We start from the raw sequence: 15355 nt of genomic DNA on the forward strand, positions 1-15355 counted from the left end.
TTGATGGGGACAGTGTAGAGGGAGCTTTACTCTGTATCTAACCCCGTGCTGTACCTGTCCTGGGAGTGTTTGATGGGGACAGTGTCGAGGGAGCTTTAATCTGTATCTAACCCCGTGCTGTACCTGTCCTGGGAGTGTTTGATGGGGACAGTGTAGAGGGAGCTTTACTCTGTATCTAACCCCGTGCTGTACCCGTCCTGGGAGTGTTTGATAGGGCCAGTGTCGAGGGAGCTTTACTCTGTATCTAACCCCATGCTGTACCTGTCCTGGGAGTGTTTGTTGGGGACAGTGTAGAGGGAGCTTTACTCTGTATCTAACCCCGTGCTGTACCTGTCCTGGGAGTGTTTGATGGGGACAGTGTCGAGGGAGCTTTACTCTGTATCTAACCCCGTGCCGTACCTGTCCTGGGAGTGTTTGATGGGGACAGTGTAGAGGGAGCTTTACTCTGTATCTAACCCCGTGCTGTACCTGTCCTGGGAGTGTTTGATGGGGTCAGTGTAGAGGGGCTTTACTCTGTATCTAACACCGTGCCGTACCTGTCCTGGGAGTGTTTGACGGGGACAGCGTAGAGGGAGCTTTACTCTGTATCTAACCCCGTGCTGTACCTGTCCTGGGAGTGTTTGATGGGGTCAGTGTAGAGGGGCTTTACTCTGTATCTAACCCCGTGCCGTACCTGTCCTGGGAGTGTTTGACGGGGACAGTGTAGAGGGAGCTTTACTCTGTATCTAACCCCGTGCTGTACCTGTCCTGGGAGTGTTTGATGGGGACAGTGTAGAGGGAGCTTTACTCTGTATCTAACCCCGTGCTGTACCAGTCCTGGGAGTGTTTGATGGGGACACTGTAGAGGGAGCTTTACTCTGTATCTAACCCCGTGCTGTACCTGTCCTGGGAGTGTTTGATGGGGACAGTGTAGAGGGAGCTTTACTCTGTATCTAACCCCGTGCTGTACCTGTCCTGGGAGTGTTTGATGGGGACAGTGTAGAGGGAGCTTTACTCTGTATCTAACCCCGTGCTGTACCTGTCCTGGGAGTGTTCGATGGGGACAGTGTAGAGGTAGCTTTACTCTGTATCTAACCCCGTGCTGTACCTGTCCTGGGAGTGTTTGATGGGGACAGTGTAGAGGGAGCTTTACTCTGTATCTAACCCCGTGCTGTACCTGTCCTGGGAGTGTTTGATGGGGACGGTGTAGAGGGAGCTTTACTCTGTATCTAACCCCGTGCTGTGCCTGTCCTGGGAGTGTTTGATGGGGACAGTGTAGAGGGAGCTTTACTCTGTATCTAACCCCGTGCTGTACCTGTCCAGGGAGTGTTTGATGGGGACAGTGTAGAGGGAGCTTTACTCTGTATCTAACCCCGTGCTGTACCTGTCCTGGGAGTGTTTGATGGGGACAGTATAGAGGGAGCTTTACTCTGTATCTAACCCCGTGCTGTACCTGCCCTGGGAGTGTTTGATGGGGACAGTGTAGAGGGAGCTTTACTCTGTATCTAACCCCGTGCTGTACCTGTCCTGGGAGTGTTTGATGGGGACAATGTAGAGGGAGCTTTACTCTGTATCAAACCCCGTGCTGTACCTGTCCTGGGAGTGTTTGATGGGGACAGTGTAGAGGGAGCTTTACTCTGTATCTCACCCCGTGCTGTACCTGTCCTGGGGGTGTTTGATGGGGACAGTGTCGAGGGAGCTTTACTCTGTATCTAACCCCGTGCCGTACCTGTCCTGGGAGTGTTTGATGGGGACAGTGTAGAGGGAGCTTTACTCTGTATCTAACCCCGTGCTGTACCTGTCCTGGGAGTGTTTGATGGGGTCAGTGTAGAGGGGCTTTACTCTGTATCTAACACCGTGCCGTACCTGTCCTGGGAGTGTTTGACGGGGACAGCGTAGAGGGAGCTTTACTCTGTATCTAACCCCGTGCTGTACCTGTCCTGGGAGTGTTTGATGGGGTCAGTGTAGAGGGGCTTTACTCTGTATCTAACCCCGTGCCGTACCTGTCCTGGGAGTGTTTGACGGGGACAGTGTAGAGGGAGCTTTACTCTGTATCTAACCCCGTGCTGTACCTGTCCTGGGAGTGTTTGATGGGGACAGTGTAGAGGGAGCTTTACTCTGTATCTAACCCCGTGCTGTACCAGTCCTGGGAGTGTTTGATGGGGACACTGTAGAGGGAGCTTTACTCTGTATCTAACCCCGTGCTGTACCTGTCCTGGGAGTGTTTGATGGGGACAGTGTAGAGGGAGCTTTACTCTGTATCTAACCCCGTGCTGTACCTGTCCTGGGAGTGTTTGATGGGGACAGTGTAGAGGGAGCTTTACTCTGTATCTAACCCCGTGCTGTACCTGTCCTGGGAGTGTTCGATGGGGACAGTGTAGAGGTAGCTTTACTCTGTATCTAACCCCGTGCTGTACCTGTCCTGGGAGTGTTTGATGGGGACAGTGTAGAGGGAGCTTTACTCTGTATCTAACCCCGTGCTGTACCTGTCCTGGGAGTGTTTGATGGGGACGGTGTAGAGGGAGCTTTACTCTGTATCTAACCCCGTGCTGTGCCTGTCCTGGGAGTGTTTGATGGGGACAGTGTAGAGGGAGCTTTACTCTGTATCTAACCCCGTGCTGTACCTGTCCAGGGAGTGTTTGATGGGGACAGTGTAGAGGGAGCTTTACTCTGTATCAAACCCCGTGCTGTACCTGTCCTGGGAGTGTTTGATGGGGACAGTGTAGAGGGAGCTTTACTCTGTATCTCACCCCGTGCTGTACCTGTCCTGGGGGTGTTTGCTGGGGACAGTGTAGAGGGAGCTTTACTCTGTATCTAACCCCGTGCTGTACCTGTCCTGGGAGTGTTTGATGGGGACAGTGTAGAGGGAGCTTTACTCTGTACCTAACCCCATGCTGTACCTGTCCTGGGTGTGTTTGATGGGGACAGTGCAGAGGGAGCTTTACTCTGTATCTAACCCCGTGCTGTACCTGTCCTGGGAGTGTTTGATGGGGACAGTGTAGAGGGAGCTTTACTCTGTACCTAACCCCATGCTGTACCTGTCCTGGGTGTGTTTGATGGGGACAGTGCAGAGGGAGCTTTACTCTGTATCTAACCCCGTGCTGGACCTGTCCTGGGAGTGTTTGATGGGGACAGTGTCGGGGGAGCTTTACTCTGTATCTAACCCCGTGCTGTACCTGTCCTGGGAGTGTTTGATGGGGACAGTGTAGAGGGAGCTTTACTCTGCATCTAACCCCGTGCTGTACCTGTCCTGGGAGTGTTTGATGGGGACAGTGTAGAGGGAGCTTTACTCTGTATCTAACCCCGTGCTGTACCTGTGCTGGGAGTGTTTGATGGGGACAGTGTAGAGGGAGCTTTACTCTGTATCTAACCCCGTGCTGTACCTGTCCTGGGAGTGTTTGATGGGGACAGTGTACAGGAAGCTTTACTCTGTACCTAACCCCGTGCTGTACCTGCCCTGGGAGTGTTTGATGGGGACAGTGTAGAGGGAGCTTTACTCTGTATCTAACACCGTGCTCTACCTGTCCTGGGAGTGTTTGATGGGGACAGTGTAGAGGGAGCTTTACTCTGTACGTAACCCCGTGCTGTACCTGTCCTGGGAGTGTTTGATGGGGACAGTGTAGAGGGAGCTTTACTCTGTATCTAACCCCGTGCTGTACCTGTCCTGGGAGTGTTTGATGGGGACAGTGTAGAGGGAGCATTACTCTGTATCTAACCCCGTGCTGTACCTGTCCTGGGAGTGTTTGATGGGGACAGTGTAGAGGGAGCTTTACTCTGTATCTAACCCCGTGCTGTACCTGTCCAGGGAGTGTTTGATGGGGACAATGTAGAGGGAGCTTTACTCTGTATCTAACCCCGTGCTGTACCTGTCCTGGGAGTGTTTGATGGGGACAGTGTAGAGGGAGCTTTACTCTGTATCTAACCCCGTGCTGTACCTGTCCTGGGAGTATTTGATGTGGACAGTGTAGAGAGAGCTTTACTCTGTATCTAACCCCATGCTGTACCTGTCCTGGGAGTGTTTGATGGGGACAGTGTAGAGGGAGCTTTACTCTGTATCTAACCCCGTGCTGTACCTGTCCTGGGAGTGTTTGATGGGGACAGTGTAGAGGGAGCTTTACTCTGTATCTAACCCCGTGCTGTACCTGTCCTGGGAGTGTTTGATCCAGTGTTCACGCCTCACCTCTGACCCTGATCCAGTGTTCACGCCTCACCACTGACCCTGATCCAGTGTTCACCCATTGGCCATTCCTCACCTCTGACCCTGATCCAGTGTTCACCCAGCGTCCACACCTCACCTCTGACCCTGATCCAGTGTTCACCCATTGGCCATTCCTCACCTCTGACCCTGATCCAGTGTTCAGTCATTGGCCATTCCTCACCTCTGACCCTGATCCAGTGTTCACCCATTGGCCATACCTCACCTCTGACCCTGATCCAGTGTTCACCCATTGGCCATTCCTCACCTCTGACCCATATCCAGTGTTCACCCATTGGCCATTCCTCACCTCTGACCCTGATCCAGTGTTCACCCATTGGCCATTCCTCACCTCTGACCCTGATCCAGTGTTCACCCAGCGTCCACACCTCACCTCTGACCCTGATCCAGTGTTCACCCATTGGCCATTCCTCACCTCTGACCCTGATCCAGTGTTCACTCATTGGCCATTCCTCACCTCTGACCCTGATCCAGTGTTCACTCATTGGCCATTCCTCACCTCTGACCCTGATCCAGTGTTCACCCATTGGCCGTTCCTCACCTCTGACCCTGATCCAGTGTTCACCCATTGGCCACACCTCACCTCTGACCCTGATCCAGTGTTCACCCATTGGCCATTCCTCACCTCTGACCCTGATCCAGTGTTCACCCATTGGCCACACCTCACCTCTGACCCTGATCCAGTGTTCACCCATTGGCCATTCCTCACCTCTGACCCTGATCCAGTGTTCACCCATTGGCCATTCCTCACCTCTGACCCTGATCCAGTGTTCACCCATTGGCCATACCTCACCTCTGACCCTGATCCAGTGTTCACCCCTCACCTCTTACCCTGCTTCTCTGTCTCAAGACAACAGCCCATGGCCTTTGACCTCTGTCTGAAACTAACCTGACTTACTGAAATAGTGGAATGAAACATGATTTAAGTCTCTGTCTTTTATTTATTAGGGGAAGTGCTTCAGGTGCAAAAGTTCTCGAGTTACCTCTACTTCCTGTTCTGTCCCACGCTCATCTATCGGGAGTCTTATCCTAGGTATGTAGTGTTTCTCCTTCCTCTCCTATTGGAAAAAGGGGATCCGCTCCCTGCTGCTCTTTAATTCAACTGTGACCTTGATTCAGGAATGATTTGACCTGGAATGGTCCATCTAGAACCTATCCCCTTGATTAAATATTCCTACAGATACATATCCGAATCCGTCCTGAATTTCTCATTTCATGATTTCAATTCTCCTCGCTCGTGTGAACATTCCCGATTCCTGGAGCCTCTCCCTGTAACCTGGGGCCTTGCCTCAAACCTCAGTTCCATTGTCCTTCGCTGCTCTCTCTCTTTGCTGCCTTTCCCACGACACGGAGCCCAGAGCTGTTGTCAGTACTCCGGGTGAGGCTGGGCAAGAGCTCACTACAAAATCGATACTCCCTGAGGTTTCTGCTCCGTCCCCCTGGGCATAAAGTCCAAAGCCTGATTTGCGTTCTAGTTACCGCACTCTGCCGATGGCTTCAGGCCTTTATCCACCAGTATCCCAGATCCCCCTCCTGTGTCACATCCTGCAGAGTACATTTTCCTCATTTGACTGCCAGAGGTATGCTCCACTCTGAGCTGCCTGACAGGGTAAGTACACACTTACACACGCCTGTTTGCAGCTGGAGTCACAAGTTCCTCCGATTGGATTTCGTGGTGATTATCTGATATTGATGATCTCTGGTGATCCTCTGCCCCACAAGAGGGAACCTTCTCTCTGGATCCACTCCATCAAAAACCTTTCCGAATTTTAAACACCTCTGTGAGGTCACCCCTCAGTCTTCCTTTCTCCCGGAGAGTAAAGACCTGGCCTGTCCACCCTTTCCTGACAGGTAAACCCGCACATTACTGGGATCATCCTTGTCAATGTTCTCTGCACCCCCTCCAGTGCCTCGATATCCTTTAATAACATGGAGACCAGAACTGTACACAGTGCTCCAAGTGTGATCGAACCAAGTTTCAAAACAGACTATAACTCACCTACTTTTCAATTCTATCCCTCTGTTAATGCTGGGCTTGCTTTTTTATGACCTCACTAACCTGTGATTTTAGTGATTGGTGTATTCGTATCTGAGAATCCCTTCGTTCATCTCCCCCATCTAGACTTGCACCTTCCAAGTAATAAGTGACCTCCCTATTCTTCCCTCCAAAATGTATGTTAAACTTCACTTGTCAATTATTAGCCTGTTCTGCAATGTCCTCCTGTAATTTATTGCAGTCTTCGTCAGTGTTGACCAACTCCCTCACAATTTGGTGTCACCCACAAATTTAGAGATTTGATTCCAAACTCCAAATGGTGAATGTAAATTGTGGACAGCAATGAACCTGGTACTGATCCTTGTGCATCACTACTTCCCACCTTCTGCCTCTCTGAGTAACAGACCTTTATTCCTACACTCTGCTTTCTGTCTTGAAGCTAGTTCGCACTCCATTCCACCACTTGTTCACTGGCTCCACATTCTCTCACCTTATTCGCTTGTCTACTGTGGGGAACCTTATCAAAGGCCTTTTGAAAATCCAGATAAATGTCATCTACTACATTACCATTGTCTACTCTCTCGGTTCGCTCCTCAGAAAATTCAACAAGGTTGGTACAAACAAGCTTTCCTCTTTTGAAATCCCTGCTGACTATCATCATTCTATTTCTCATTTCTAGAAGTCCTTCTATTCTTTCTTTCAGTAAAGATTCCGCTATTTTTTCTAACATTGACTGCCCTATGATTCCCTGGACATATTCTGTTAGGAATGCCATTAGTTATCTGCCAGTCCTTTTTCTGATGAATTAATAAATATGAATGCGAATATCTCTGCCATTTCTTCCCCAGAATCTTTCAAAATGCACATCTGCAATCTATCAGGCAGCATGGTAGCACAGTGGTTAGCACTATCGTTTCACAGCTCCAGGGTCCCAGGTTCGATTCCCGGCTTGGGTCACTGTCTGTGCGGAGTCTGCATGTTCTCCCCGTGTCTGCCTGGGTTTCCTCCGGGTGCTCTGGTTTCCTCCCACAAGTCCCGAAAGACATAGAACATACAGTGCAGAAGGAGGTCATTCGGCCCATCGAGTCTGCACCGACCCATCTAAGCCCTCACTTCCGCTCTATCCCCGTAACCCAATAACCCCTCCTAACCTTTTCTTGGTCACAAAGGGACAATTTATCACGGCCAATCCACCTAACCTGCACGTCTTTGGACTGTGGGAGGAAACGGGAGCACCCGGAGTAAACCCACGCACACACGGGGAGGACGTGCAGACTCCGCACAGACAGTGACCCAGCCGGGAATCGAACCCGGGACCCTGGCGCTCTGAAGCCACAGTGCTAACCACTGTGCTACCGTGCTGCCCAAGACGTGCTTGTTAGGTAATTTGGACATTCTGAATTCTCCCTCTGTGACCCGAACAGGCGCCGGAATGTGGCGACTAGGGGCTTTTCACAGTAACTTCATTGCAGTGTTAATGTAAGCCTACTTGTGACAATAAAGATTATTATATTATTATCTGGACCAGGAGTTTTGTAATTTTGGGTTTGTTTAGTTCATTCAATACACCGCATGGTAGCACAGTGGTTAGCACAGTTGCTTCACAGCTCTAGGGTCCCAGGTTTGATTCCGGCTTGGGTCACTGTCTGTGCGGAGTCTGCACGTCCTCCCCGTGTCTGCGTGGGTTTCCTCCGGGGGCTCCGGTTTCCTCCCACAGTCCAAAGATGTGCAGGTTAGGTGGATTGGCCAGGATAAATTGCCCTTAGGTTAGGTGGGGTTACTGAGTTACGGGGATAGGGTGGAGGTGTGGGGCTTAAGTGGGGCGCTCTTTCCCAGAGCCGGTGCAGACTTGATGGGCCGAATGGTCTCCTTCTGCATTGTAAATTCTATTCTATGATCTAATTTTTTTTCCATTTTAAATGCATTTTTCCCATTGTTCATCTCATCATTCAATACCATGTCTACCCATTGTATCTCCCTGGTAAAATGCCAGTATCAGTGGTACTGATCTTCATTCCTATCCAGCTAGTATAGCTGGCTCCTTCCTGCCTGTATTTTCACAGGAAGTATCGAGTGCCCCCTCTGTGTGTGTAGCACCCTGGCTTCTGAAACAGAAGACTGGGTGTGCTCCAGACCCACTCCAGAAAGACGAGGACAAAATCCAAGCTGACACTCAGTTCCCATGTAACAGGATTGCCACACTGTTGGTTACTTTAAACAGCTGGCGCTGTGAAGCAGCAGTGCTAACCACTTTGCCACCTTCATTGGCTGTGTAGCTCTTTGAAATGTCGGAGTTATGATTGGCATAGCTGAAATGGAAAAACATCCTTTTCAATTTCATTCCGGGCGTTTTATTGCAGAACTCCAAGGATCAGGTGGAAGTACGTGGCACTGAATTTTGCTCAGGTGAGAACGACATGGAATTTTAAAATCTAAATACCTCATGCGGTCAGGTGAACGACTGGCGATGGGTGCAAGAGTGAGTGAGCTGAACAGGGAGGCCCAAGGGAGTTCCACTGACTCCCCTGTCCAATCCACAAGGAAGCTCCATTTATATATTTGAAGGGGTAGAGATTGGCTTTGCTCCACAAACTCCCTCCACAGCCCCAAACTCCCAGCCAATTCCCCCAGACATGACATTGGGCGCCAGACATTGTGACTGAAGGTATGGAATGGTTATAGCACAACAGACCATTCAGCCCATCAGCTCAGTGCTGCCCCTCTCGAAGAGCAACTCAGCCACTCCCACTCTCCCACACTCTCCACATCACCCTGGAAATGTTTCCTTGTCATGAAATGACCCATTCGGATTGGAAAACCTGTATTTCCACAGAAAGAAATATCAGCAGAGGAGAAGTAACAAGTATGATGGATGGACTTCAGAGTGATGGGTGGATTGCAGAATAGAGGGTGGAGTGACGGATGGATTGCAGAGTGACGGATGGATTGCAGAGTGACGGATGGATTGCAGAGTGACGGATGGATTGCAGAGTGACGGATGGATTGCAGAGTGACGGATGGATTGCAGAGTGACGGATGGATTCAGAGTGATGGATAGAGGGCAGAGTGATGGATAGAGGGCAGAGTGATGGATGGATTGCAGAGTGATGGATGGATTGCAGAGTGATAGATGGATTCAGAGTGATGGATGGATTCAGAGTGGCAGAGTGATGGATGGATTCAGAGTGATAGAGTGCAGAGTGATGGATAGAGGGCAGAGTGATGGATAGAGGGCAGAGTGATGGATAGAGGGCAGAGTGATGGATAGAGGGCAGAGTGATGGATGGATTCAGAGTGATGGATGGATTCAGAGTGATGGATGGATTCAGAGTGATGGATGGATTGCAAAGTGATGGATACATTCAGAGTGATGGATGGATTCAGAGTGATGGATGGATTCAGAGTGATGGATAGAGTGCAGAGTGATGGATAGAGTGCAGAGTGATGGATAGAGTGCAGAGTGATGGATAGAGTGCAGAGTGATGGATAGAGTGCAGAGTGATGGATAGAGTGCAGAGTGATGGATAGAGTGCAGAGTGATGGATAGAGTGCAGAGTGATGGATAGAGTGCAGAGTGATGGATAGAGTGCAGAGTGATGGATAGAGTGCAGAGTGATGGATAGAGTGCAGAGTGATGGATAGAGTGCAGAGTGATGGATAGAGTGCAGAGTGATGGATAGAGTGCAGAGTGATGGATAGAGTGCAGAGTGATGGATAGAGTGCAGAGTGATGGATAGAGTGCAGAGTGATGGATAGAGTGCAGAGTGATGGATAGAGTGCAGAGTGATGGATAGAGTGCAGAGTGATGGATAGAGTGCAGAGTGATGGATAGAGTGCAGAGTGATGGATAGAGTGCAGAGTGATGGATAGAGTGCAGAGTGATGGATAGAGTGCAGAGTGATGGATAGAGTGCAGAGTGATGGAAAGAGGACAGAGTGATGGAAAGAGGACAGAGTGATGGATGGATTCAGAGTGATGGATGGATTCAGAGTGATGGATGGATTCAGAGTGATGGATGGAGGGCAGAGTGATGGATAGAGGGCAGAGTGATGGATAGAGGGCAGAGTGATGGATAGAGGGCAGAGTGATGGATAGAGGGCAGAGTGATGGATAGATTCAGAGTGATGGATAGATTCAGAGTGATGGATGGATTCAGAGTGATGGATGGATTGCAAAGTGATGGATAGAGTGCAGAGTGATGGATAGGGTGCAGAGTGATGGATAGAGTGCAGAGTGACGGATGGATTGCAGAGTGATGGATGGGTTGCAGAGTGACGGATGATTCAGAGTGATGGATAGAGGGCAGAGTGATGGATAGAGGGCAGAGTGATGGATGGATTGCAGAGTGATGGATGGATTGCAGAGTGATGGATGGATTGCAGAGTGATGGATGGATTGCAGAGTGATGGATGGAATGCAGAGTGATGGATGGATTCAGAGTGATAGAGTGCAGAGTGATGGATAGAGTGCAGAGTGATGGATAGAGTGCAGAGTGATGGATAGAGTGCAGAGTGATGGATAGAGTGCAGAGTGATGGATAGAGTGCAGAGTGATGGATAGAGTGCAGAGTGATGGATGGATTCAGAGTGATGGATGGATTCAGAGTGATGGATGGATTCAGAGTGATGGATGGATTGCAAAGTGATGGATACATTCAGAGTGATGGATGGATTCAGAGTGATAGAGTGCAGCGTGATGGATAGAGTGCAGCGTGATGGATAGAGTGCAGCGTGATGGATAGAGTGCAGCGTGATGGATAGAGTGCAGAGTGATGGATAGAGTGCAGAGTGATGGATAGAGTGCAGAGTGATGGATAGAGTGCAGAGTGATGGATAGAGTGCAGAGTGATGGATAGAGTGCAGAGTGATGGATAGAGTGCAGAGTGATGGATAGAGTGCAGAGTGATGGATAGAGTGCAGAGTGATGGATAGAGTGCAGAGTGATGGATAGAGTGCAGAGTGATGGATAGAGTGCAGAGTGATGGATAGAGTGCAGAGTGATGGATAGAGTGCAGAGTGATGGATAGAGTGCAGAGTGATGGATAGAGTGCAGAGTGATGGATAGAGTGCAGAGTGATGGATAGAGTGCAGAGTGATGGATAGAGTGCAGAGTGATGGATAGAGTGCAGAGTGATGGATAGAGTGCAGAGTGATGGATAGAGTGCAGAGTGATGGATAGAGTGCAGAGTGATGGATAGAGTGCAGAGTGATGGATAGAGTGCAGAGTGATGGATAGAGTGCAGAGTGATGGATAGAGTGCAGAGTGATGGATAGAGTGCAGAGTGATGGATAGAGTGCAGAGTGATGGATAGAGTGCAGAGTGATGGATAGAGTGCAGAGTGATGGATAGAGTGCAGAGTGATGGATAGAGTGCAGAGTGATGGATAGAGTGCAGAGTGATGGATAGAGTGCAGAGTGATGGATAGAGTGCAGAGTGATGGATAGAGTGCAGAGTGATGGATAGAGTGCAGAGTGATGGATAGAGTGCAGAGTGATGGATAGAGTGCAGAGTGATGGATAGAGTGCAGAGTGATGGATAGAGGGCAGAGTGATGGATAGAGGGCAGAGTGATGGATAGAGGGCAGAGTGATGGATAGAGGGCAGAGTGATGGATAGAGGGCAGAGTGATGGATGGATTCAGAGTGATGGATGGATTCAGAGTGATGGATGGATTGCAAAGTGATGGATACATTCAGAGTGATGGATGGATTCAGAGTGATAGAGTGCAGCGTGATGGATAGAGTGCAGCGTGATGGATAGAGTGCAGCGTGATGGATAGCGTGCAGAGTGATGGATAGAGTGCAGAGTGATGGATAGAGTGCAGGGTGATGGATAGAGTGCAGGGTGATGGATAGAGTGCAGGGTGATGGATAGAGTGCAGAGTGATGGATAGAGTGCAGAGTGATGGATAGAGTGCAGAGTGATGGATAGAGTGCAGAGTGATGGATAGAGTGCAGAGTGATGGATAGAGTGCAGAGTGATGGATAGAGTGCAGAGTGATGGATAGGGTGCAGAGTGATGGATAGGGTGCAGAGTGATGGATAGGGTGCAGAGTGATGGATAGGGTGCAGAGTGATGGATAGGATTCATAGTGATGGATAGGGTGCAGAGTGATGGATAGATGACAGAGTGATGGATGGATTGCAGAGTGATGGATGGATTGCAAAGTGATGGATGGATAGAGGGCAGAGTGACGGACGGATTCAGAGTGATGGATGGATTCAGAGTGACGGACGGATTGCAGAGTGACGGACGGATTGCAGAGTGACGGACGGATTGCAGAGTGACGGACGGATTCAGAGTGACTGACGGATTGCAGAGTGACGGACGGATTGCAGAGTGACGGATGGATTGCAGAGTGATAGATAGAGTGCAGAGTAAAGGATAGAGTGCAGAGTGATGGGTGGATTCCGAGTGACGGATGGATGGATTGCAAAGTGTTGGATGGATTCAGAGTGATGGATGGATTGCAGATTGATAGATGGATTCAGAGTGATGGATGGATTGCAGATTGATAGATGGATTCAGAGTGATGGATGGAGTGAGAGTGATGGATGGAGTGAGAGTGATGGATGGATTCAGAGTGATGGATGGATTCAGAGTGATGGATAGATAGCAGAGTGATGGATAGATAGCAGAGTGATGGATAGAGTGCAGAGTGATGGATAGAGTGCAGAGTGATGGATAGAGTGCAGAGTGATGGATAGAGTGCAGAGTGATGGATAGAGTGCAGAGTGATGGATAGAGTGCAGAGTGATGGATAGAGTGCAGAGTGATGGATAGAGTGGAGAGTGATGGATAGAGTGGAGAGTGATGGATAGAGTGGAGAGTGATGGATAGAATGCAGAGTGATGAATAGAGTGCCAAGTGATGCATAGAGGACAGAGTGATGGAAAGAGGACAGAGTGATGGATGGATTCAGAGTGATGGATAGATTCAGAGTGATGGATAGAGTGCAGAGTGATGGATAGAGTGCAGAGTGATGGATAGAGTGCAGAGTGATGGATAGAGTGCAGAGTGATGGATAGGGTGCAGAGTGATGGATAGGGTGCAGAGTGATGGATAGGGTGCAGAGTGATGGATAGGGTGCAGAGTGATGGATAGGGTGCAGAGTGATGGATAGGGTGCAGAGTGATGGATAGGGTGCAGAGTGATGGATAGGGTGCAGAGTGATGGATAGGGTGCAGAGTGATGGATAGGGTGCAGAGTGATGGATAGGGTGCAGAGTGATGGATAGGGTGCAGAGTGATGGATAGGGTGCAGAGTGATGGATAGAGTGCAGAGTGATGGATAGAGTGCAGAGTGATGGATAGAGTGCAGAGTGATGGAAAGAGGACAGAGTGATGGATGGATTCAGAGTGATGGATGGATTCAAAGTGATGGATAGAGTGCAGAGTGATGGATAGAGTGCAGAGTGATGGATAGGGTGCAGAGTGATGGATAGGGTGCAGAGTGATGGATAGGGTGCAGAGTGATGGATAGGGTGCAGAGTGATGGATAGGGTGCAGAGTGATGGATAGGGTGCAGAGTGATGGATAGGGTGCAGAGTGATGGATAGGGTGCAGAGTGATGGATAGGGTGCAGAGTGATGGATAGGGTGCAGAGTGATGGATAGGATTCAGAGTGATGGATAGGGTGCAGAGTGATGGATAGATGACAGAGTGATGGATGGATTGCAGAGTGATGGATGGATTGCAAAGTGATGGATGGATAGAGGGCAGAGTGATGGATGGATTCAGAGTGATGGATGGATTCAGAGTGACGGACGGATTCAGAGTGACGGACGGATTCAGAGTGACGGACGGATTCAGAGTGACGGACGGATTCAGAGTGACGGACGGATTCAGAGTGACGGACGGATTCAGAGTGACGGACGGATTGCAGAGTGACGGACGGATTGCAGAGTGGCGGACGGATTGCAGAGTGACGGATGGATTGCAGAGTGATAGATAGAGTGCAGAGTAAAGGATAGAGTGCAGAGTGATGGGTGGATTCCGAGTGACGGATGGATGGATTGCAAAGTGTTGGATGGATTCAGAGTGATGGATGGATTGCAGATTGATAGATGGATTCAGAGTGATGGATGGATTGCAGATTGATAGATGGATTCAGAGTGATGGATGGAGTGAGAGTGATGGATGGAGTCAGAGTGATGGATGGATTCAGAGTGATGGATGGATTCAGAGTGATGGATAGATAGCAGAGTGATGGATAGAGTGCAGAGTGATGGATAGAGTGCAGAGTGATGGATAGAGTGCAGAGTGATGGATAGAGTGCAGAGTGATGGATAGAGTGCAGAGTGATGGATAGAGTGCAGAGTGATGGATAGAGTGCAGAGTGATGGATAGAGTGCAGAGTGATGGATAGAGTGCAGAGTGATGGATAGAGTGCAGAGTGATGGATAGAGTGCAGAGTGATGGATAGAGTGCAGAGTGATGGATAGAGTGCAGAGTGATGGATAGAGTGCAGAGTGATGGATAGAGTGCAGAGTGATGGATAGAGTGCAGAGTGATGGATAGATGACAGAGTGATGGATGGATTCAGAGTGATGGATGGATTCAGAGTGATGGATGGATTCAGAGTGATGGATGGATTCAGAGTGATGGATGGATTCAGAGTGATGGATGGATTCAGAGTGATGGATGGATTCAGAGTGATGGATGGATTCAGAGTGATGGATGGATTCAGAGTGATGGATGGATTCAGAGTGATGGATGGATTCAGAGTGATGGATGGAGTCAGAGTGATGGATGGAGTCAGAGTGATGGATGGATTCAGAGTGATGGATGGATTCAGAGTGATGGATGGATTCAGAGTGATGGATGGATTCAGAGTGATGGATGGATTCAGAGTGATGGATGGATTGCAGAGTGATGGATGGATTGCAGAGTGATGGATGGATTGCAGAGTGATGGATAGAGTGCAGAGTGATGGATAGAGTGCAGAGTGATGGATGGATTGCAGAGTGAGGGATGGATTGCAGAGTGAGGGATGGATTGCAGAGTGAGGGATAGAGTGCAGAATGATGGATAGAGTGCAGAATGACGGATGGATTGCAGAGTGACGGATGGATTGCAGAGTGACGGATGGATTGCAGAGTGACGGATGGATTGCCGAGTGACGGATGGATTGCCGAGTGACGGATGGATTGCCGAGTGACGGATG

At 49.6% G+C, this 15355-nt stretch overlaps 1 protein-coding gene across 2 annotated transcripts in view; it reads left to right on the forward strand.

Moving 5' to 3' along the window:
- LOC140405531 (sterol O-acyltransferase 2-like) overlaps window positions 1–15355 on the forward strand; it is a 172601-nt gene that overhangs the window by 135316 nt on the left and 21930 nt on the right. For both annotated transcript variants that reach the window (XM_072494088.1, XM_072494087.1), the window contains exons 9-10: window positions 5144–5228; window positions 8552–8597. In XM_072494088.1, coding sequence (XP_072350189.1) covers window positions 5144–5228; window positions 8552–8597 — 131 coding nt within the window. The remainder of the gene's footprint in view (window positions 1–5143; window positions 5229–8551; window positions 8598–15355) is intronic.

The sequence above is a fragment of the Scyliorhinus torazame genome, chromosome X (genome assembly GCF_047496885.1).
Source record: "Scyliorhinus torazame isolate Kashiwa2021f chromosome X, sScyTor2.1, whole genome shotgun sequence".
Classification (NCBI taxonomy): Eukaryota; Metazoa; Chordata; class Chondrichthyes; order Carcharhiniformes; family Scyliorhinidae; genus Scyliorhinus; species Scyliorhinus torazame.